The sequence below is a fragment of the Pagrus pagrus genome (assembly GCF_965226575.1).
Source record: "Pagrus pagrus genome assembly, chromosome: 1".
In the NCBI taxonomy this organism is placed as follows: Eukaryota; Metazoa; Chordata; class Actinopteri; order Spariformes; family Sparidae; genus Pagrus; species Pagrus pagrus.
The window spans coordinates 8,308,009-8,332,343 of record NC_140185.1 but is presented as its reverse complement, the minus strand read 5'-3'; the positions used below and the strand labels follow the sequence as shown (position 1 = coordinate 8,332,343).

At 39.6% G+C, this 24,335-nt stretch overlaps 2 protein-coding genes across 4 annotated transcripts in view; one reads left to right on the top strand and one right to left on the bottom strand.

Annotated features, from left to right (window-relative positions):
* cep89 (centrosomal protein 89) overlaps positions 1-24,335 on the bottom strand; it is a 69,936-nt gene that overhangs the window by 12,084 nt on the left and 33,517 nt on the right. For all 3 annotated transcript variants that reach the window (XM_084350316.1, XM_084350318.1, XM_084350317.1), the window contains exon 17: positions 813-961. In XM_084350316.1, the coding sequence (XP_084206442.1) occupies positions 813-961 (149 nt within the window). The remainder of the gene's footprint in view (positions 1-812; positions 962-24,335) is intronic.
* Positions 970-22,340, top strand: LOC311255693 (E3 ubiquitin-protein ligase RNF182). The gene is given in 3 exon segments (XM_084350342.1): positions 970-1,092; positions 18,635-19,335; positions 19,337-22,340. Coding segments are annotated over 3 exon segments (840 nt in total). The 5' UTR covers positions 970-1,028; the 3' UTR covers positions 19,412-22,340.

The window sequence follows — 24,335 nt, the reverse complement described above, 5'->3', positions numbered from 1 at the left end:
TAGATACACAGTGGCAATGGAGCTGATGTCTAGCTTTAAAAAATGAACATAACAGTACATTTCAGGCGATGCTGCGGGGTAACCCAAAAGTAATGTAACAAGTGGTGAAAAAGGTTACATACCACAGGGAGTAGATCATTAAAGTATTGCATTACTTTTAAAAAAAGTACATTACAATTTTTGAGTAACTACCTAGTGACTGGTGGTTTCGTCACTTTGAACGACCACTTTCAAATACACATAGCTATTTGATACATTGTTCATGTAAAAATATCAGTGATAGCAGCTTTAAATTTGCTTATTAAAGACTTGTGAACAAGGTTTGTGCTGCATGCTGGCTGCAGCATTTTAGAGTTGACACATTAACCTGTCAGTGCTCTCTAGTGGACAAACTATGGAACTGCAACACTGTTTCTGAAGCGCCTAAAAAAAATCTTTAATATTTTCCATACTGCAGATGGACTGCAGATGTATCATTCAAGCTCTACTATTGATTGGTCACTCTTGTTCAAATCGAAATGACTGACTGGGGAAACAATGTACGAAAAGACAAGATTAACAAAAAGGTTCAAATCTTTCTAATTGTCTGAACATTTCTATCTGTTTCCTGTCAGTAACTGTTCTGCCTCTAAACACACTTACTGCTGCCTCTCGCTGCCTCTCGCTGCCTCTGGCTACACACAGCATCTCCTCTCTCTCTCTCCTCCTCCTTTCATTCACACATTATCTCCCTCTCCTCCTCCCTTTTTCTGCCCGCCTGCCTGCCTACTGTTTCTCCTCCACTCTCTCTCTCTTCCTCGCTCCCCTCCTACCGTTTGGACTGCAGCAGTCTCTCCTCAGCCTCCTGTCTTTCTCTTAGCAGCCTCTGCAGGTAAAGGATCTCCCTCTGGTAAGAAGCTGTCCTCCCCTCCACTGCCTCCTCCAACATTGACAGTCTGGTAGACGCCTGCCTCCGGTACACCTGCACATACACACAAACAGTCAGAGGAATGAGATGTGTAGTGTTGCTATGAAGGAGGTGGATTTACATGAAGGACAGCGCAGCAGAGACAACTGGAGTGGAGGAGGGGGAGTCACACACACTGGGACAAGGTGAGGAACACACGCACACACACACAAACCTGCATGGAGAGGCTGATTTGAGTGCATCTGGTGTTTGTTTGGAGGGTGTGTACTTGTGCGAGTCCAGCAAATAACAGTTCTGTTCAGATTGAGATTTAAGTTGTTGTATCAGCAGCTGTTGAGCTGCAGACAGTTCAGAACTACTGCAGGTAGTACAGCACACACACACACACACACACACACACACACACACACTCATACAAGTGGAATATGTGTTTATTGTTATGCGGACTAGTTTACCTCAGCTGATGCAGACATTCAGTCATGAAAATAAAGCAAAAGGTAAATAGTTATAGATAGGTATAGAAAGAATCAATGAAAGAACACATTGCAAATGGAAAACAGGAAACAGAGAGGGCAGATTCTGTGTTGCAGCTTTGCCACTGGAGAAAAATAAGTGATGAGAAAACAAGGTCTGTGTAATGACAGATAGTGCGTGTTTGCCTTCTATCAGCTTTTGATTTGCGTGTGTGCATGGGAGTTTATCACTGTGCTCGGTGAAACAAACAAGTTGTTTTGACCATGTCACTCTTACTAATCACAGGTTTTCAAGTAGCTTACTTGTCTGGAAGCAAATGGATTTGAGACTGAGTTATCTATGAGGCTCTACTTTCCCTTCTTTGAAATCTAGTAATTATGATACAAGATCTAAGGACTGGGGATTTGTAATTATCTAAATGTGATGTTCATACAAAGCTTTTTTTAACCCTTAACTGCTTTCTGTTGTATATGCAAAGTAACAGGAAGCAACCACACGCATTTAAAATGTGGCTTCTCTTTTTGACACCAACAGATGTCAAATGATGTTTTCTTTATCATAATCAAGGACACAGTGGGGCACAGGTTTCTCTGCTCATTGCTTTTGAATTAGAGGAATGGTAAGCAGAGAGATCACATACAACCTATAATAGGGCAGAAGGTAGGAAATGACCATTAGTCATTATGAAAACAAGGAGCAAAATTTTTTTCTCACCTAAATAAGTGTTAGGGCTATTAGGGCTGTGTGTGAACTACCTGTCAAACACTTTTTGGGATTACATGAACTTTATAACATCCTCAATGGTTTTGCAGTTGTATTTATGTGGCTGACAGCTTTGTAATTTCTACACATTTTCCTCTGTGTTTTTGATTCTACCGGATTGGTTTTCGCTTTAAAAAGACAGCTTTCTCTCAAAGTGGCCACCTGATGAAAAACAGGAAAAAAGAAATGAAATGCCTGGGACAGACTTGCGAGCCGGGAGCATGTCGACATGATTTTCACTCTTGCTAAAAAGGACTTGATGAATAAGGCAGTGGGTAAAATTATTTTTTAAGTTGAGCAGTTTGTGTGAAAAGACATTCAGAGAATGACAATGTCAATTAAATAAAAAAGAGTCAAAAGAAACATTTTAATAAGCAATTCATGACAATGACAATGTTGCCTAAATGTATACGTTTAAATGGCTGCTCCTGTGTGAGCTCACACCCAGTAACTAAACTATAATGGTATACAGTTATACTTGCAGCTGACGGCTCCGCTCTTAAGACGCACCCTGAATTGACCGTCAATGCAGAAAATCCCCCCAGAGTGTACAAGATTGAGCCATAAGGAAGACAATACTGTTTTTTAACCTTGAGCCCTTTCTGACTATACTCAAAAAAAAAAAAAAAGGTAGAGGCTAGGGTGGTGGTGACAGGCTTTCCAGCTGCAGCGGTTTGTGGCAGCTTTTGAGTAGGAGTGGTTATGAGTGAGAAGGGAGCCATATTTAAATAGACCGCCTTGTGGTGAGAACAGCTGTGATTGGTGAGACACTGATTGGTAACGATGATTCGATAGGCAGGCTGTCAGCTGATTACGGCTGGGGCGTGTGACTTCCATGTCCTGCATGAACTAACGCTAAGCTGTCAGATTTGACACGTGAAATATACATACAGGCCCTTACCCAGTCCATGAGCATATGATTTACAACATTAGCATTAAATAACCATCTCATCTATTAATTCATATGATATAGGACCTCACTGTCTCTTACTCATTATGTTTAGATTATGACATTGACTGGAGACCTTCTCTTGTTTTACTGACACTGGGTCGTAGAACTGTAGTCACTGTCTTCCTTTTAGCAATCAAGCATTAGCTGTTTCAAGTAGGGCTGTACAATTTATCGAAATGTTATCCAAACCACAGAATGGCTAAATGCAATATCCAAATTGTTTAAATGTTTAAAAAGAAAAAGGTAAAATATGTAACAACAACAGCTATATAATGAAGTACTGTAGTGCTGCAGAGATGCCCTGGCCTGCAAATCTTGTTTCCTAGATGTAAAAAAAGATGTTTGCATGGTACAGACTCCAACAAAAGTCACATCATAATGATTTTAATAGTTTTTATGTGAAAATGAAACATCAAACATCAAACAATGATGGTGAATCATACCAAAATTGCAATATCTGTCAAAATAATCATAATGTTATTTTCCCCCCATTTCGTGCAGCCCTAGTTTCAAGCAATTAATATGTTCAGTGCGTCATTATTCAACAGACTTCTGTGTAGCTGTTTGGCTTATTAACTGCAATGTGCATGACTGGCTGCTCTGAAGAGGTGTGTCAGCAAGACAGACAATGTGCAAACTGTCAGTTAAGCTATCAATCATAAGGTTGCTAGTGATCTGCCTGACTGATTAAGTATGCATTTTATTTACTGACGTCTGACCAAACACTGTGGAGTGCAGGCTGGTGTGTGTGCATGTGAGTGAATAAAAGATAAGAATTGTAAAATGTCAGAATGACTAGAAATGCAATTAGGTACACAGCTCAGGAACACTATATTAGCACTAATGGAAAATAAATGACCTACAATTCATACTAAGTACTAGCATTAGCGCCTACATGCAGCATTTTACACAGGCTTCTCCCTCTGAATAGCCTTGCATGAAATATGGGCTAGCCCGCTCAATCCTACCAGAGTGACACACTCACCTCTCTTCTACCATTGACCGCTTCTTTGCAGGATATACATAGGTGATTATTAGGTGGCAGCATGATGTATGTCATCAGCCACCACCTTGCCATATAATCTGATGTACTTCGAGGCCGGCAGCACTGATTGGCTATTTCCCTTGCCATAATCCATTTGCAAAGAATGGAGACTTCTGGAATTAGTATGATCCTTAGAAGTAAAATGTCTGATTCTTATTTCTCAGTGTTTGGAATAGTCACAGTGTACCTAATCCCACCATGACTAACAATGATTTTGCCAGACATCTAACAAAGTTTTGAGAAAGCTGCCAATATCTCTTAAAGATATAATATTTAACATCGGCATTCAAATTTCTGCATTTCTTAAATTATGTACTTACATTATCCTACATGTTTCTGACAATGTTAAAAAAGCACTCCCATTGAACAGTTTAATGAGCAAAATCAGATGTGACTCGTGGTGTTTATTCCTCCAGATGGTCTGGCTCTGCTGATGACTCTGCCCCCCACTCCATCTGGCCCTCCCCACAGAATACTCAGCAAACATCTTTTGATGGTTTGTTTGTTTGGACTACAAGAGGTAGTCAGAGGGTAGCCCAAAACTATCAATGAATCCTTCATATTTCTTTAATTTATTTGTCTATTTATCTATTTATTATTGTTTGCTAAAGGAAAATGAATCACCAGCTAATATGTAGTCTACAGGGTAAGGTTTAATGTGCACAGAGAGAGAGGTTGAAGACATGGGGTATCTCACAATATCACGTTGCTTAACATATTCAAGACGCACTCAACAAACGTTAGAGAGCTCAGCAACAGCAGGGTGCTTACAAGGTCTTGCTGACAAGTAGATTCTAAATATTCATCTGAAACTTATTTGAATCTAGTCCCATCACATACTAGGAATTGGGCCAGTTAAGAGTCTTAGCCATGAATATGGCTCTCTTCCCCTAACAGGCATGCTAATTCCAAGTTTGTGCTCAGTAATGAATGGAATTGGTATTTACTGTTGGAGAACTATAACCTGGAAAGCAAAATGTCTCCCAAGCTTGGCCTGAATCTCCATCAAACCCCCAGGGAGGCAGCAGGGCGCCAGCATCAGCCCAGCTGAAGCGGTGACATTTAGCCCTCACAACAAGCTGAGCTGAGCAACGCCAAACCAATAAATCTCCCCTCCGAGCTCTAACCCAGAGGCTGGCTGACCTTCTCTGCACAGTAACAACAAAAAACTCGGAGCAGACAAGTATTTATTAAAGCTTACTAAGCTAGAGATGTTTTTCATTGTTGTTTTAACACTTCTTCAAGACTTGTTCCTCAGGACAAACACTGCGCTCTGCTGTGGGCTTTAAGTGTATTTTTTCAATAGGGACAGAGACTTGATTTAAAATCAGTCTCAGCCATGTTTCTGGAAATTCCAATCTAACAATAAACTACGTTTACTCTGTTTAACTGGAAGGTTCTGAAACCATAAAAGGACTCTTTACCCCAAAATCAAAACTGCCATTTTTTCCTCTTACCTAGAGTGCTATTAATCCATCTAGATTGTTTTGGTGTTGGTTGCTGAGTTTTGGAGATAATGGCTGTAGAGATTTCTGCCTTCTGTCGAATATAATGGAACTAGATTGTAATCGACTCAAAGCACCAAAAAAAATTAAAAGATTAAAAAAAAAAAAACCAGCACTCTCTTTCCAGAAATCATGACCTGGTTATTCAAGATGTCTAAGCTAACTGAACTAGCTAAAGTCACAGCTCAGCCAAAGAGGATGTTTATGTTTACCTCCCACATTGTCATTAGCCTCTCATCCTTGAGTAGATGCAGCTTCCTTCTGCACTGTGGTATGGTTAAAAGAAATAGTTCCAACATGAAAATACTTGCAACAAGGTCTGTTGATTATCTTGAGTAACCAGGTCATGGTTTCTTGACATTGCAAATTTTCAAATGTATGTTTTTGGCCCTTTGAGCACCACAAGCCAAGTGCCATCTGCTTCCATTATATTTGAGAGGCGGCAGGCATCTCTGGATAAATAGCACTATGGTTAGAGGGAAAATCTGGCATTTTGGAGTTTACTGTCCCTTTAAGAGTCAGATTTGTGCTACATTTTGACCATTAACATTAGCTTTCCATTTATTAAACTTAACTGTACTGTTATCGAAGCATTAGCCTATCAAAATTGCCTATTTAAGTAAGTATATTTAAGGCAGCCAATTCATGTTAAATGGATTTTTACATGTATACAGGATATATTATATACGGTGTCCAAACTCAGACCAGACAATCATAACTGTCCCCTGGGGCAACCCATAGCCTTCAGAAAGATGCTGTGAGAGAGTGTTGGATATACTGCCTGTTGCAGTGACTGGCAGTACACTCGAGTTTTCAGCTTGAAGTTGCTCACTCCATTAATTTTCTATAATGACCAGTCACCTGGTTCTTTTGTTTGTCCATATGAGAAGCCAGCTGAAGCTGATCCTTTGGGGTCCTACCACCTGTTTGAAGCAAACCATGCATCAGCACTGCCATATGTCCTCCCTTATGCTGAAATACGATTTGCGCTGCAGCCAACAACTGCTACTGACAGTCTGAATGCAGAGTAAATCCTGAGCTTGTGTTAAGAGACTACTGTGTATACACCCTCCTCTCCTTTCATCTGCCAGGCTGCTGTTTTTTAAATCAACACCTCACAACCACTAACATCATACCCTTTAATCCAATTCATTAATTCACAAATCCAAATGTTTAAATTCCCTGCAGCAATAACTCCATTCTCTCAGCTATAAAGCATCATTGCATTTGTAAACACATTGACCTTTTCTGCTGAAATTGGCTGTCTTGCGCGATTAGCAGAAGAAAACATGGAAGAGGTAATGAAGCAGTTCCATAGGGCAGGCATGATTCAACTACAGGAGACCCCCCTCTACACTCAATCTTCCTGCATGTAATGAGAGACAAGTGGGCGCATTGGAAGGGAGCATAGTGAGACAAAAGAAAAAGATACAGGAAGATGTATTTAATGTATGCTGTGGGTATACTGAAGGAACAAGCCAGATACTTTATGCAGCCTACAGTTTGTTTATTGGACAGTTTCCAGTGGTAGATAGTGTAAGACTGTGGTTGCAATTCTTAGCTACCAAATGTCAACAGGAAAACACTGGTTGTAATTGTTGTCTTCTAGTGGTTAATGATTCATCAAGGTGTAAATATATAAAACTTCACAATGTGTAGAAGAGGGGTGGGGTTGAAAAAGAGCCTGATCAACTAACTACCCCTGGCTCAGTAAAGGTACAAAAAAGATGACATTTCTCCTTCTAAGCCAGTGGAGTGCAGCATAAAACTCAATGTTAGGGGGATCTGATCTCCTAGCTCTCACAAGACTTCTGTGAAAATCTCTGACCTTTGCTGAGGAGTGAAGCTCTTGTGGTGCTGAGAGCCCACAGGTGTGTAGAGATTTATTTAGATGTTGGCTTGCAAAAGAATAACACCATGGGGTTATTGTGAAAGATAAGTAAGCCTCTTTGTCTGCTGGGATTGAAAAACTTACTAGTACCAGCATTTCTGCCAATAGCACACAAAACACAGACATCACAAGCACACATACAAACATGCGCGTCCCATGGTGAGAGAAGAACTGTGAAGACAACACATCCCACATCTTGTTAGATTAACCCAAATCTTCTGCTCATGTGTGTCACAAACATCTGCCAGCGTCAAAGTCATAAACAAGTTAACTGACACATCTGTCTAGTGGGGGTCTGCTTCAGTCAGACAGGAAAAATGAGCAAAAGCACCCTGGAAGACACCAGTACAGTATACCTGGGCAGTGGGCACAGGACAAGACAGGATTTGAGTGAGTCCTGTTTTAGAAATCGTGTTGGATCAATGGTCTGCCAGTGTTTGGCAGGACAGAAAACTAATGGTTTGTTGCTCTTTAGTGGTATTGATGGTTTTGAAGCACATTGTAGCTTTCAAGAGCCTGATAGTTGGTCAGTGTTTATGCTTTGCTCTTTTCTTATTTTATTTGTTTATCATTTCTCTGACATATAATCATTTAGGGTGCAGGGAGGATAACAAGGAGAATCTTTTCACACCAATCTGGAATTTACGCGGTGTATTTCTGTAAAAGGTCCAGTGATCTGTTTTTCAGTTACATACACAAATGCATTTTGATCTAGCAAAGCCGATCACAGCGATCTATGCTCTTTATCAGCGTAAATTATGTAAACATGATCACTTCAGGTTTATGATGATTGCACAGCAAGTTGTATTTTGTGATGTAGCTACCAAATACATTTCCATTGCAAATTATTTTTGAGTGAAACAATCCAGACGTGTATGGAGCCAGATCAAGGCCAAAAGGCTTGTTAGTTCTGTTGTTTTGTTAATTTTGATTTAATTCCGAAATTCAAAAGAATGTCAGAATTAAATCAAAAGTATAGTTATTTGAAATTAACCTTTTCCTACAGCTATTTTTATTTTGAAAATATTTTGGATTTTTAAAAAAAATATAAAATATAAAAAATATATAATTCAGGATTGAACTTTCAGTTGTTTAACAAAGCTTTTGGCCTTGATCTGGCTCCATAGACATGGGCCCAGTCCTAATGTCCCTGCTAAGGCCTTAAGCCCTGAGCCCTCATGGACTTAGTTGATGTCACCTGGCTAGTGTTTGATTGAGAGAGGCTGCAAAGGACCAATGATAAAACTAGGAATGGAACCGTACTTACAAAACTGTACTACACATATACACAACAGAAACATAGTCAGTCAGAGGTTTCAGGAAAAAAATGTTCCATAATGTTTTGAAAGCTTATTATTTTTGTTGTTGTTTGAAAAAAAAAAAAAAAAAGTAGAGAATCAGTCAGAATCAGCGCCAGCATCTGGGTTATCATTTTTTTTCTGGGCTTTGCCAGGTAATCTTTGGTTTCGTGTTTGTGTTACTTGAACAACGTTTAATTTGCTTTTCCTCCTGCTTTCTGACAGGAGTTTAATTAAGCAATCAGCTCGCTTGACACTGCATGTTAAGATTTGTAAGAACTGTGCATGTCAACTCCTCTATGAGCCTCTGTGACCTACTATGATGGCTTGAACACCCTTCTCTAAGTAAGTTCAGAGGAAATGTTAACATGCATCTTTGCAGAGACATAATAGATCTAGATCAGCAGCAAAATTCTATAGTGACAATCTGAACTTGAAAAAATATCACATGCATTAAAATGTATAATTTCTTGTGCTGTTCGTCAAATTATTGCATCTAGACAGTACAGCAGAAGCTTCTTCTTTGTGTTTCAACAGGTCAACTGTTAAAAAAAGCACAAGAAAGGTTTAGCAAAAGAATGCTCTGTTTTTACACCTAATTGTTATAAACAAGGATGAAAGATCTGCCAACAGCAGCATGAGCATAATTGTCTGGATCAATGGCATAATTCAGAGAAGCTTCACCAAGCAGATATTCTGACAGCAAAGGTCAAAGCTATCATCAACAATCCACACTCAAAGGTGGAGGAGGGATGAGGAGACAGTGAAGCTAAGAACATACTGTGGGGATTAAGAGGATAAATAGCCAGCTAAGAGTTTAGGAACAGTGGGGTGCACACATTTTTGTGAGGTATGTGTTGTGGGATGCATGCTGTAGAGAAGATGAATTGTAATGTTGTTAATGTTAAGAGAGGATAAATCTACTACTTTCTCCATATCACATGCTATAAATTCAGGTAAACACAGTGTTTGATCTTGTTCATCCTGCCAAGATCTATACACAGAATATTGACTGTTGTCAAGTCTACACCTTTACACAGAGCGTCTGGAGCTCAGCGTTGTACAGAGTGTTCTGTGGCTGTCGTAACACACTTAGACTTTGATGTTTTCTTTTTGATCAAAGTATTTTCCACTATGTGACAAAACCTTCTGATCAAAGCTCTTTTTGCTTTTAAAAATACCATCATGAGACTGGTAGTGGTTTGTAGAATAACTTACAGTGATTGATTTTCTCCTGGTTCTCCTCTCATTCGACCTCCTATGAGAGCTCACAGTCACCGACAAAACATCATAAATGAAGCTGGAAGGGACTAAAGGGTAGAGGTACATACTGTTCTAACCAAAATTCTCCAAATTGAATGGAAAATGATGATGTAAGATACTGCCCTTAAAGGGTAACTCCACCAAATTTACACATTAAAGTGTGTTTATAGGTCTTGGGGGGGTAATACTGCATTTGTGAAAAAGGTAGTATAAAGCCTTTTGTGGCTCCAGAGGAAGCTGCATGTATACTGATAATCTGCCTGCAGTGGTGTCATTCAGTGACTGTTGCATTGTGGGTAATGTAGTTGGTAATGTGTAATATTATGTGAGGCCACAATCACCAGGATGACATAATTTGCCAGCGTCTTCCAAATCCGTTTTATAAAGTAACAAACTATGATAAATGTTTGGTTAGGTTTACGCACAAAACAACTTGGTTAAGTTAATGGAATGGTCATGGCTTCGGTTGAAAAAGGTTGTTTTGGGGCACTTATTGAAATGACTGATAATGTTTTTTGCTCTGTTGGACAGTCTCACTCAAACTGCATGTGTGAAATTAGCATCTGATCTGATTAGGAAACAATTATGCAGTACATTAATACCCCAATGGAGGTGAAGAATGAAACACACAGCAACTGGCCCAGCGGGTGCTCAAATGGGATGTACCTAGATGGCAATGACACAACTGAAGAATCCCAAGGTAGCGGCACTCCACTGCACTTTTATAGGCTACAGATTTGTTTGTTTTTTGGGGTTGTAATATGGAGTAAAATCAGTAGATATCATTGATTGATGAATCTAACGTATCTTACTTATTCATTCTCTGTGCACCAGATAATGCAGTGAGTGACATGGGTGGTGTGTCCTTCAGTATATAGTACAAGTATTTAGTATCCACAGCAGCTTCTAGTCTGTATGAAGGCCTTTCTAGTTGAATTTATTCTAAAACCATCTGAAGATGTTAAGACAGGTTTGCTCAGCAGTTTCTAGTTTACAGTAAATGTGGTATATTTAAGGATTTTTATTTATTTATTTAGATCAGGCAGCAGGTCTTTCCTGGTATTTCCTCCCTTGATAGCTTGATAATATTATATGTTGTAGTGATATCTCACAATAACAGAAAGCGTCCCTTGATTCAGACTTACCTTGCTCTTGTTTATGTGTTCCTCTGAAGGCTTTTCTTTTCCTCTTCAGTGTTTCACACAGGTTACATTGTTTCACCATGTGGTGTAATGCAGTCTTGCCATTTGTTGATATAACTTGCACTTGGTTTTCTTTGAAAAGCTGACCTTTTTAAATGTCAGCTTTGGTCCACCTCCTCCCCTGTGCTATTTCTCATTCCTCATCCATAGTGGAGCTACACAACTATTCTCAAATCAATGTTATAACTTCAAATTAAACATATTTACCTTGGAGACCAGCTAATCAGTCTGACAACCTGTCAATGAATCAGTCAACCAGCCAGTTAACTAGTCTGTAAGACTGTACACCAGTCAATCATCTGACCAGTCAGTCAGAACATACTGTATGTTGACATTCATACACACATAAGGAAAAACTAAAACATTGTTCTCCTACACATTCCCTCCTCATGAGTAATTTACAACACTGCTGTGACAAGACAAAGAGTGGTTGACTTGATAGTCACCATACTGTCACTCCCTCGATTATTCATTGTCTCACGACTCTTCTGTCAGCTGTCAATACCCCTACAGGCCTTTATACACCAGTATAACCCTATATGAGTCCTCTGTCATTTGTCCCTCAATCCAGCTCGATCAGCCAACCATATCCCATTTTACCTTCGTAGAAATAAGTTATTTACAATGTCATGGCATATAGATTGATTTCTAAAGCATACTTGATACAGCAAGCAAACAACTCTGAAAGTACGGAAAGCATTCTACACATTATGTCCTGCCTTTTGTCTCTATCTACCACAAGACTGCATTGCAGAGGGGAAAGCAAAGCCTGGCGTGACTAAGTCGATCATAGTACCTCAGCAGCTCATCACACCAGCCTTACTCGATTGCTAGGAGTAGGAGTATGCTCTAATGGGCATTGTGTTCATCACCTTCTAACAACAAGCTGAAAACAATTTCAAGGTTGAGAAATGAAGAATCAGACAGCAGATGGTTATTGATCTCTGTTGAACCAGAACATCCAAAACCTGTGTTGTTCCAGCTGACAACATTGCTGAGCTTCTCTGGACCATCCATCTGGTTGGTCTACAAAGAGAACCTCACAATGACACACTCAGCAATGCAGTTGCTTTACTCAAACCAAGCTAATGACTTATAGAATGTGGCTCTCTAGGTGGCCACATAGTTACAGCGCATGCCACTTAACCACAACATCCAAGGCTGAATTCCAGCTGGTGACCTTTGTTGCATGCCCTACCATTCCCCCTCCCTCTGTTTTTCTCCCTTTGCCATACCATGACACCTGGTGTAGAACAACTGATGTATGAAAATCACAGGTTGGATTGTCTTATACACAGTTTAACTAGAGATGTGAAATGTATAAACAGAGGTTTGTTGCACTTGTGTGCATCAACTGGAAACTCAGAACTGGATGCACATTTCAACTGCAGAGTGGTAATGTATATTAACAGTTGGTAGAGGTTAGATGCCATTTAAGGTAGCGATTAGTAGAGATGGAAGAAAACAAGCTGATGTTAACAATATTGATGATGATGTTTCTTTATGAACAATTGCTCAAGTTCATGTTTCATTCGCATAACAGTGAGCTGTATTTACTCTTGCACAATCTCGGTGCTGTACCATTTTTTTTACAACATTTCTTTGTCTAGGACTTCAGGGGAAAACAGAGATTCTGCTCTTGGGATTGATGCAGCAGCAGCTGCTTCTTTCTGACATCTATCTGACATGTTTCAGAGGGCTTTTTAACGTAACAGACTGGTGACTAAAATATTTAACAGTCACAGAGAGGCCTGCTGGGCAATTGCCAGTGCAACATCCACCTATTCAATCTATATTTCATGGTCATGAATGAATGAATGACTGGCTTTTCTTTATATAGCATCTTCTGATGGGAGGGGGACTGGTTAATGACCAAATATAGAGGTAAAGTAAGTAACAACAGGAATGACGTATCTGCAGCTTTAGTTCGCAAAAGCACTTTTCTGAGGTTTTACTTAACCTTTTATAAAACCTTTTAAGCTGTACTGAATAATATTGAATTAAACTAAATATACCTGGACCTGAAGAAATGATTATCATATCTGGGTAATACACGTCTGAAAGCACAAGTCACCAGTTTTGTAGACAAAGTAAGAAGAACACTGATACTATACTATATATTCAGGATGTCCATATCAGCATGTTCTAGTGGTTGATAATGATATCATCACACTGCGAAACAGCAGCAAACAAGCCCCATATGCTTTCAAAAGTGAACAGGGATAATGGCACTACAGTAGGTCAAAGCTGTTGTATCGTCTGACCTCAACGTGACATGTAAGCTGCAAGGCTGAGGCACAAAACGGCAAACCCAGTGAATCGCAGCAAGTTCCAAAGGTTATATTTTCCATGAAGATGCATGTTTCTCCGACACCGAGCAGTCCATCAGGATAAACCTTTAGACTCTTAAATGTAAGGGAAAGCTGCCCAGTTGCAACAACGGGGACAGATCTAAAAGGATACATCTGCTTGAGCACAGCTTGAGATGCATTTAGAGTTACATCTCCAAGTGTTATTAGATGTACCGTCATAGTGCAAGTGTCCAGGAACAGTTCCTGGTATTTTGTTTGCTGACTCAGCAGCAGACACAATACCTGCTCATTAACCTCATTCCTGTCAGTTACTCTTGGCACAACTGACAGTGAAACCAACCTATATATATATATAGTGTATATATATATATATATATATATACAGTACAGACCAAAAGTTTGGACACACCTTCTCATTCAAAGAGTTTTCTTTATTTTCATGACTATGAAAATTGTAGATTCACACTGAAGGCATCAAAACTATGAATTAACACATGTGGAATTATATACTTAACAAAAAAGTGTGAAACAACTGAAAATATGTCTTATATTCTAGGTTCTTCAAAGTAGCCACCTTTTGCTTTGATTACTGCTTCGCACACTCTTGGCATTCTCTTGATGAGCTTCAAGAGGTAGTCACCTGAAATGGTCTTCCAACAGTCTTGAAGGAGTTCCCAGAGATGCTTAGCACTTGTTGGCCCTTTTGCCTTCACTCTGCGGTCCAGCTCACCCCAAACCATCTCGATTGGATTCAGGTCCGGTGACTGTGGAGGCCAGGTCATCTGGCGCAGCACCCCATCACTCTCCTTCTTGGTCAAATAGCCCTTACACAGCCTGGAGGTGTGTTTGGGGTCATTGTCCTGTTGAAAAATAAATGATGGTCCAACTAAACGCAAACCGGATGGAATAGCATGCCGCTGCAAGATGCTGTGGTAGCCATGCTGGTTCAGTATGCCTTCAATTTTGAATAAATCCCCAACAGTGTCACCAGCAAAGCACCCCCACACCATCACACCTCCTCCTCCATGCTTCACGCTGGGAACCAGGCATGTAGAGTCCATCCGTTCACCTTTTCTGCGTCGCACAAAGACACGGTGGTTGGAACCAAAGATCTCAAATTTGGACTCATCAGACCAAAGCACAGATTTCCACTGGTCTAATGTCCATTCCTTGTGTTCTTTAGCCCAAACAAGTCTCTTCTGCTTGTTGCCTGTCCTTAGCAGTGGTTTCCTAGCAGCTATTCTACCATGAAGGCCTGATTCACACAGTCTCCTCTTAACAGTTGTTCTAGAGATGTGTCTGCTGCTAGAACTCTGTGTGGCATTGACCTGGTCTCTAATCTGAGCTGCTGTTAACCTGCGATTTCTGAGGCTGGTGACTCGGATGAACTTATCCTCCGCAGCAGAGGTGACTCTTGGTCTTCCTTTCCTGGGGCGGTCCTCATGTGAGCCAGTTTCTTTGTAGCGCTTGATGGTTTTTGCGACTGCACTTGGGGACACTTCCAAAGTTTTCCCAATTTTTCGGACTGACTGACCTTCATTTCTTAAAGTAATGATGGCCACTCGTTTTTCTTTACTTAGCTGCTTTTTTCTTGCCATTATACAAATTCTAACAGTCTATTCAGTAGGACTATCAGCTGTGTATCCACCTGACTTCTGCACAACACAACTGATGGTCCCAACCCCATTTATAAGGCAAGAAATCCCACTTATTAAACCTGACAGGGCACACCTGTGAAGTGAAAACCATTTCAGGTGACTACCTCTTGAAGCTCATCAAGAGAATGCAGAGTGTGTGCAAAGCAGTAATCAGAGCAAAAGGTGGCTACTTTGAAGAAACTAGAATATAAGGCGTATTTTCAGTTGTTTTACACTTTTTTGTTAAGTACATATTTCCACATGTGTTAATTCATAGTTTTGATGCCTTCAGTGTGAATCTACAATGTCAATAGTCATGAAAAGAAAGGAAACTCATTGAATGAGAAGGTGTGTCCAAACTTTTGGTCTGTACTGTATATATATATATATATATATATATATATATATATATATATACACATACACATAACACTGTAGAGTATCCAACCTCATTCAATTTTAACAAACCAGAAATAAAAGCACTCAATTTACATATAGAATAGGGCTTTAATAACACAGAGCTTACAACTACATGATAAGTATCATTATGAAGTCTCAAAAAAGTAAGTGATACGTACACACTAGACTGTCTTTATAATCCTTGTTGGACATAATGGAATTCATTGTGTACTCTAAGAGAAGAGACTTGGGTGTGGCCGATTGATCATGCCATCGTCCATCCCCAATGGCTTACAGTCATCAACTTTTGAGCCCTGCAACTGCGTAACAATGTGATTTAAAAGGGGTCCAACCAGAGAGCAAAAATGGCATTTGTGATGTGGGAGAGCAAATTAAAAGAAGTTTGTTAATGCAAAGTGTGGGGCTGCACAGTTTTTCGCAAAATAATCGAAATCGCAATATGACTATGCCATATCCAAATTGCAAGAACTGCGAGAGACGGAGACAGTTTAAAGCTAGGCACGAGGATGTAAGTTAGTGGTGATGCCCAACCTTCCATTGAAGATGGCATCAGGCCTCACAATATTTAACTGTATCATCACATCGCCCCACCCTAATAGAGACTAGATTGTTTTTATTAAAAAAAATACCAAGCTGATTAAGGCTCTGTGTACATCTTTGACACAGAGTACAAGTAGACTTCACAACCAGCACTGCCACTGGGCCATGCTTGATGTCAGTAACTGGAGTAGAAAGTGTTTAGATTGTGTCAAATTGTTTCCAAGTTGATCAGGGAATATGAAATGACATTGTGAAAATTGAAGTCCTGCTGCTAAGCATTCAGTCCCTTTTGTGCAATCACACCTATTTCATAACCATAAGGGGACATTCTGAGAAATGTGTGATGGTTTTTGCTTTAATAAAGAACATGCCAACATTTGTTGACCAATCATGTTTGAGCGGGCTGTGGTTGCATGCAAGCATTGGCTAATGTTTGAGCTTTTTATTTATCTCTTTTTTATTTATCTGCATTCATATGCAAATAAATACAACTCAATTCTCACATCTCAAGTTACTAATTGGACAGTAAACAATTACCAGCACACGGAAAAGGAAGTCTCGGTCTGGAAATCCTTCATCCGGACACACCGCAATTCTTGCCAGTTTCATGCCATCAGAGACACTATAACTAAAGGTTTTTTGGAATTATATTTATTGTATCGGTTGGATGTTTTGGTTTTGGTTTGTATTGTTTGGTTTTGACATTCTCATTCTCTGACATTTATAATGGGGTATACACATCATTGTAATTTATTTTATAATATAACCATGGCTTATTGTGTTGTTGCCCTTGAATTCTCAACCAGGGTAATGCACAATGACAATGACCTCTTGTCAAGTCAAATTTCCTGTTAAACAAAAGCTGAGTTGACTTTTTCATGAGGGTTTATAAAAGCAGAATTTGGCTAATAATGCATGGCAACTTATGTCAAATCTATGTGATGTTATGGTTTTTCTAGCTGAATTTCTAGCAGTGTTTACTTTCCAGAGTACCTAGTAACAAAGATGTTTGAATGGGCTCTACAACTGAAGTCAGAAGCTCTATCTTTAACCATCAACATAGTATAACCATACCAGCATGTAAAAAACACTCAACAGAAAATTTACAACCATGCCCACATAATAAATCCCAACAACAAATTACTGGTATTCCAGCATGATTACCCACTGCACCATTGCTAAGACATTATTTCTGCATATTCTTATTATTTTCTCCATTTAGTGCACTGTCCTGAATTACTTATCAATCATCACTTAACAACAATAAAGAACATTTTGAAATGTAATTCTTGAAACTTACTGAATGACAGACTTTGCAGAAAACATATTGCCAACAGTTACGTTTCCAATTTAAATTCTGAAAAGGAAAACAGGCAATTAATTGAACATAAGTCCAAAAAAATCAAACAGATGACATTTCATTAATTTTGAGATTATGAAGCTCCTGAAATCTTAAAAGACGTTTTAAGATACTGTAGCAGATGGTAGTGATCTGTTACAGTAACAATCTGGGGTAACCGTGTTCCTACAGTATTGTGTATTGTGTGGTATCTACAGATACTGGCTTATGGCTATTTGACCTTATTAATGATGACTGACAGTTTCTTGTGGTTTCTTAATGGAGGAAACTGATGATTGGAGGGTGTCGTTTTAGCCCTTTAGGACTTCTGTTGCTGTGCCTGAAGCTGATGACACCAACTATTACTGTTACACAGTGTTTATAACTTGTACTCACATTAGCCAAAACCTTAACCCCAGTTTTGGAATATTGATTTTCAATTTAATTAGTTTTATTTAGATTATGATTCATTTCAACTAAAACACTCACTTGGTTGGTAGTCAGTATACACAGAATAGGAGCAAATTGCTTTGAACAAAGAAATTACATTGCTCTAAAGTTCTGTATCCTAACCCACCAAATAAAACAAGCTAAACAGGTCTATATGATCCAATGGACAACGAATAAATGAAAAAAATATACAAGTAACAGTGTTAAGGCCTCAATTCAGGGGCTTATCATTTTAATGAACAACCGCAACACAGTGTATTCTAAACAAAATACTGAATCAACAAAAAATGTTGAAGGCACAGCTGTCCCTAGCACCTCTCCGCAAATATCAATAGCATTACTGGCTCTTGCTTCGCCACAAAGGGCTCTGGGATGACACCCTGATCAAACTCCCAAACCATAAATCATTCATCACCAGCAGGTACAGAGAACAGAAGCAGCCAGAGAGGAAGGCAGAGCCCTGACCTTTCCCTGATGGGCAACGATACAGCAGATAACAATTGTGAGAAACGTCAGCTTGTTTCAGTGGGATTTCTAGTGTTCTAGTCAAAGGCACATGTACTACTGGCCTAAATAAATATCATTATCATTCTAACTCGCTTTGTCCCTGCCTTTATATTTTTCTCTCCTTCCCCAGATCATGACTTGAAGATGAGCTGTCCTCAGGTTGAATTGGAGGAGAAGGACTGTCCTCCACCAGAGGAAATAGAGTGTAAAATCTGTTACCAACGCTACAATGCCCACAACCGCAAGCCTAAGATCCTGGACTGCCTACACCGGGTCTGTGCCCGCTGCCTCGTTAAGATCCTGGACATTGCTGACGGGGCAGGCTTCATCTCCTGCCCCTTTTGCAGACACCAAACTGAGATCTCAGAGTACGAGGTGTCAGCCCTGCCTGACGATGCTAATATCATGTCCCACCTGGCAATGCGGGACAAATCCTGGAGCTCCGACCACAACGGGGAGGTGGTCCTGACTCCAAAGAGTTTGTCCTCCTCCAGCCCATCTCTTGACTCCTCCAACTGCCTGGTCATCACTATAATGGAAGTGCAGAGGGACACGCAGCACTCCCCAAGCCGAAATGCCAGCTCTGACATCTATGCTGAGCAGAGCCTTGACTCAGTATCGATGGGCTCCAATGGGCCAGCTGATCAGGACGCCATGTCCAAGTTCTGTAATCATGTCCCACGCATCCTGGTCTGGCTGCTGGGTTTCTTATACTTTGGCTCTCTGCCTCTAGGAATCTACTTGTTGGTGATCCAGAGAGTGACACTAGGCATTGTATGTGTTAGCTTGGTGCCATCAAGCCTTACTGTTTGCCTGGTCTATGGGTTCTGCCAGTGTCTGTGCCAAGGTATGTGTGACTGCTCCACCAGGGGCTGATAGGATGCTACCCAAGAACTGGTGGTCCTAGGATGGGATACGATATGTATCTGATGTGTTTGGTGGATAGATAGGGGGCTGCTCTCTCCTACACAGGCTTTACAAGACGATCAGTCAGTTGTCTGCATGGAAGAAGAGGACCTTTAGTGTTGCTCTATGCTTTTGATAGCAACTTTTGCTGCAACTCAGAAACCAGTTTTGCCAAAAGGAACAGAGCCCCTGACAAGCTCTGAGAAGGAGCAGCACCTATACCTACATTTCTGTGTTGTATTTCTGTCACAGTTATTTGTTCTGTGTTGTGTGTACGACCTAGTCTAACATAACACTGACGGCAGACTTTGACTTAAAAAAACGACAGCACTGGACCGAGTCCTGGGCCCTCATTTATCAACATTGTGTACCAACTAAAATCTTGCATGCTGTCAGTTTTAAGTGAAAGGTTAGATTTACTCATTTCTAACTTTCCTTTACGATGTTTGTATATCTACAAATGAAATACCATGCACCAAATGGCAAGGGTACTTATCTAATGAACCACACAAGCAATTTGTAAAGAAAATGTCAATATTTGATAATCTCTGTAAACAACTATCTGCATATGAATGCTAAATCTGTAGGCGAGGGACAAGATTTTGGTTTCCGATTGTGGTTTCTGGTCCTGGTTTCCATTTGTTGACCAATCACGTTTGAGCGGGCTGTGGTTGCATGCAAGCATTGGCTAATGTTTGAGCTTTTTATTTATCTATTTTTTATTTATCTTCATTCATATGCAAATAAATACAACTCCATTCTCACATCTCAAGTTACTAATTGGACAGTAAACAATTACCAGCACACAGAAAAGGAAGTCTCGGTCCAGAAATCCTTCATCCGGACACACCAGAATTCTTGAAGCTGTCCCAACAGAGGCTAAATCGCTGTCAGATGACAGCTGATGGGTTGTGAGATTTGTATTTCTGTAGTCAACATTAACAGTCTGTGTATTTACTTGGTTTTCTCAGGATGCTATTTAGTTGCATTTATGCATAACTGGACAATTGCCAGTTACAAATAACAAAAAGAGGAAAATCATTGTTGTTGGTGATTTTGGCCACTAAAATCAAAGGCACCTCTTGGACACTGATTGAAAATGATGTCAAATATATGAGATTATCAAGTCATTAATTAGTTATTGTGAGAATACCGACTGTCCAATTTGTCTGTACTGATGAGCAATGTAAGGAATATTACAGGACAATATTGTCCATTTAGCTGGATTTTTCATTTTTAATCTAAATTGCTTTAAGTAAGAAAGAAGAAGGGAAACCTGTATGCACATTTCAGCCTGGACTTAACACAAATGACCAAATTAACTGTGAATTGGCTGTAATACTTTATTTGTTATCATTTTACTGTAACAGCAGTAGCTTTGGGCATACATGAGATGAGGTTGTTAGTCTAGCTTATTGAATTTGCCCCTCTCCTCTCTGTCTCGCTCTCCTTCTCTTTCTCTGCCTTAAATACAGACTCACATCATTCACGTTGTTGTGTTGGATCGATTCTGTGCATGTGAGGCATAAACCGGATTCATCTCTCAGGTTTTTTGATACTCTTTCAATGTTTAGCAACACACTTTCCATTCAGTCCCTTGTTGAGTTAAATATAGTAAGGCTGCTCTGTGGTGTGTGGTACTGGTTGCAACTGGTTGTTAGCTTCATTCTGTACATTACGGTGCATATACTGCCATACTAAAGCCATGTGGATTTGTTGTTGGGTGGCAACTCAAGGCTAAATGGCATTGGTAATGTGGCATCTTGATTTTCTTTTGCATGTTAGAGGACTACTTCCTACATGTACCATTCTGGCAAATGGACTTCTGAAATAAAGGTCATTATAAACTATGGCAATGTTATAACAACTATAAGATTATTATTGAAATATAATTTCAAATGCTAAGCACAGTACAATAAATGTACTGAGAGAAAATGCTATTTTAAACTGTCCTGTAGTATTCCTCCTGTGGTATCGACAAGTCACTTTCCTTTTAGCTCTGTGATCAAAACATCAATCTTAAGTTCGTCCTCTGAGACATCTTGAACTGCTGCAGTCGTACCCAGCAATGAGTGACAGCAGTGCATTAAAAGAGATTGACTTAGATTAAGATTGTTTATAGGAGTGTTTCATGATGTAAGTGGAAGTCACTGTTCATGACCATGGTGGTTAAGAATGTGTGGGTTTTATCAATGTACATTAGCTTCAGGGGTGTTGACAATAAAACATGCACATTTGACAATTACCACATTTCTTGAACTCACAAGCATTCTACATATCACCCTTCACAGTCAATTTAGAGACCTTTATGTAAAATGTTGATAACAGAGGGCCCTGGACTGATGAACTGTTAGATATAGTCAATGTTAAACTTCAGGTAATGATCATTGTTCCTCAAAGTGGTAATGTAGCATTTTGGAACATTTTGTGCTTAACCCTTCCTTTATAATGTTGGGGGTGTAATTATTCTTGTCTTTACTTTCCTTTGTCAGCTTCTGTCTTCCACTGTTTCTCTACCTGTCTCTGTAGCCACTACCTTATGTTTTTCTGTTTCTGTCTATGACCTATTGACTGCAGCTCTCAGCTTAGTGCCACTACTGATTACAGAAGCTACTAGACAATGAAATAAATGGAGAATTATTTTCAATCCGTTGCTTGTGTACTTATTTTTATGCCTGCTGATTCAGTCCTTTTTGAATGTCAACAATCAAAATCACTGTTGTCACAGGTTAGTCAGTCTGTGTCATTAAACTCAAAGAGACAGAATGTGGTTGCTAAACTTCAAACCAATAAAATCACAAAGGTGAGAGCTTATTTCTAATTGGATTTCCAGAGTCTCTAAACCAAATTTTAACAAGATTTTCTCCAAACCTTCAAAACCTTGATGAGATTTTTTAGTTGTCAATAAAATAGTGATCACTCTAAAGAAAGACAAAAGAATATGAAATGATTCTGCTCAGGATGACATTATTTCTAACTTGACAGAGATCAATTGTTACTATGATGGTCAAAGATACACAGTAATAAAGACCAAAAAATTGCAGTGACTGATTTATATGGTACAACCACAAAATGGGCAAAATATAAAGTAACAGAAAAAAGAAACAAAGAAATGAGAGCTGGCAGACTATGGCAGCAGGTCAGATAGTACAAAGAGATTTTAGTTTCTGCCTGAGTTAGCAGAGCTGTTGGACAGTGTGCTTTTCAGCGGAGCGTTTGCTCTGCTGGTTGTACAGTCTGACATGTACAGGACCCTGCCTTACACCATTCTGACCTGAGTGACAGGTAACATTAAAAATCTTTCTCCTCCCCTACATCTGAAAAGAGAATCGTATTGGTCCATGTGTAAGACGACCTTGAATAACACTTACCTGGTTACTCAGGATACCTCACAGACCTCACTTATAGTATTTCATAGGGAGTCTTTCTCTTATTAAAAATGGTACTAATTAACATAGTCGACAGTGTGCAGTGTTGTGAAGTGTAGTTTGTCAAGGGCAAGTTGTGATGATAAAGAATCCTTGAGACACACTGGTTTTCAACTTTAAAAAAGAGCCAGACAGTGCCTTTAAAAACAGTTAAGCTCCAGCTGTCACAGTTAGCCAAACTGATCCAATGAGCTAAATGGGAGACTCAATCAAGCAGCATGGGTCATGCAAACCTGTGACCTGGCTATCTTTATACATGCGCCTACTAAAATATTCAACATTTTCAGGTGTTTCCAGGAGATAGAGGCACATGAATTTTAATTACACATGAATAATGTAGTCGCAATCTGCCCTCTCTTTAAAGCACAAAATTAACACACAATCGCTATCTTTTTCATAAAGTGGTAACATGCATTAAAATCACAATATGTTGATGAGAATCAAATGATAGCTAGACATGGGTTATAGTTTTTATATCATCACTAAAAATAAACCAACTCCTGGAATTTGTTGTAATTTCAGGTTGGTCTGAAATATGAGAGCTAGAAGTTTGAATTTACATTCCCATCTCAGAGTCAATCACCTGCTGCTGAGGATGAGCTACTCATCAAGTTCAGTAGCGCCCTAACCTGCAGTGAGATACAAAAGGCATGGTGCTGTGTAAAATATGTCTGAAGCTGGTGAAAAGGTAAGAAAAAAAAAAGTTTGCACTTCAATGGTGATGTCTTTCAGAGAATATAATCATTGAGCTTTAAATTGAACAATTCTGAAAAGGTTGAGTGGACTTCTATAGTCATTTGACCACATTTAAAGTGTCTTAACACACTGAACATTTAAAAAGTTCAATAAAGCAAAACCAACACCACAGGTTGTTACAGGTGTTGTGATCAGTATTCAATTAACTCAGCAATAACCACATAACTAACTTTACAAGCTGAGAGGAAACCACAGGAACTGTGACTGGCAATGTTGAGTTGCTTTGTTTGTTTTTCCAACATGGTTAGTGCAAGGGTTATTCTGGGACATGCTGTCTTTGATATGATTGATATGTGAAGGCAAGCATGAGGCAGGCTGATGAAGCGATGTTGCCTACTGCAGTGTGAACCTCCTCCTTATCAGGTATATAAATGTTTCTCACAAAGCAGCAGTTAGCGTTTCTGCACACTACAGATATGCTCACATTTGTACATCTCACAGCCTATGTACCATATTGAAATTTCTACAAAATGTGACATATCACGTTCACATTACATCATTATGACCTGACTTTCACATCAGTAGGTGGAGGTAATGGTGTTGGAGTTACAGGTGAGAAAGCTGCCATGCCTGTGACCACAGTTTGAGACTGCATTTCAACATTTGTGAGTATGAAACCACTGGACATCTTTAAGGAGACCTTGGGATAATCTCCAGCTGCGTCGGTGGCGACAAAACCAGGTTTTTAACGAGACCTCAGAACATCTCCAGCTGTTTGTAGTGACCAAAGTTAGTTTAAGT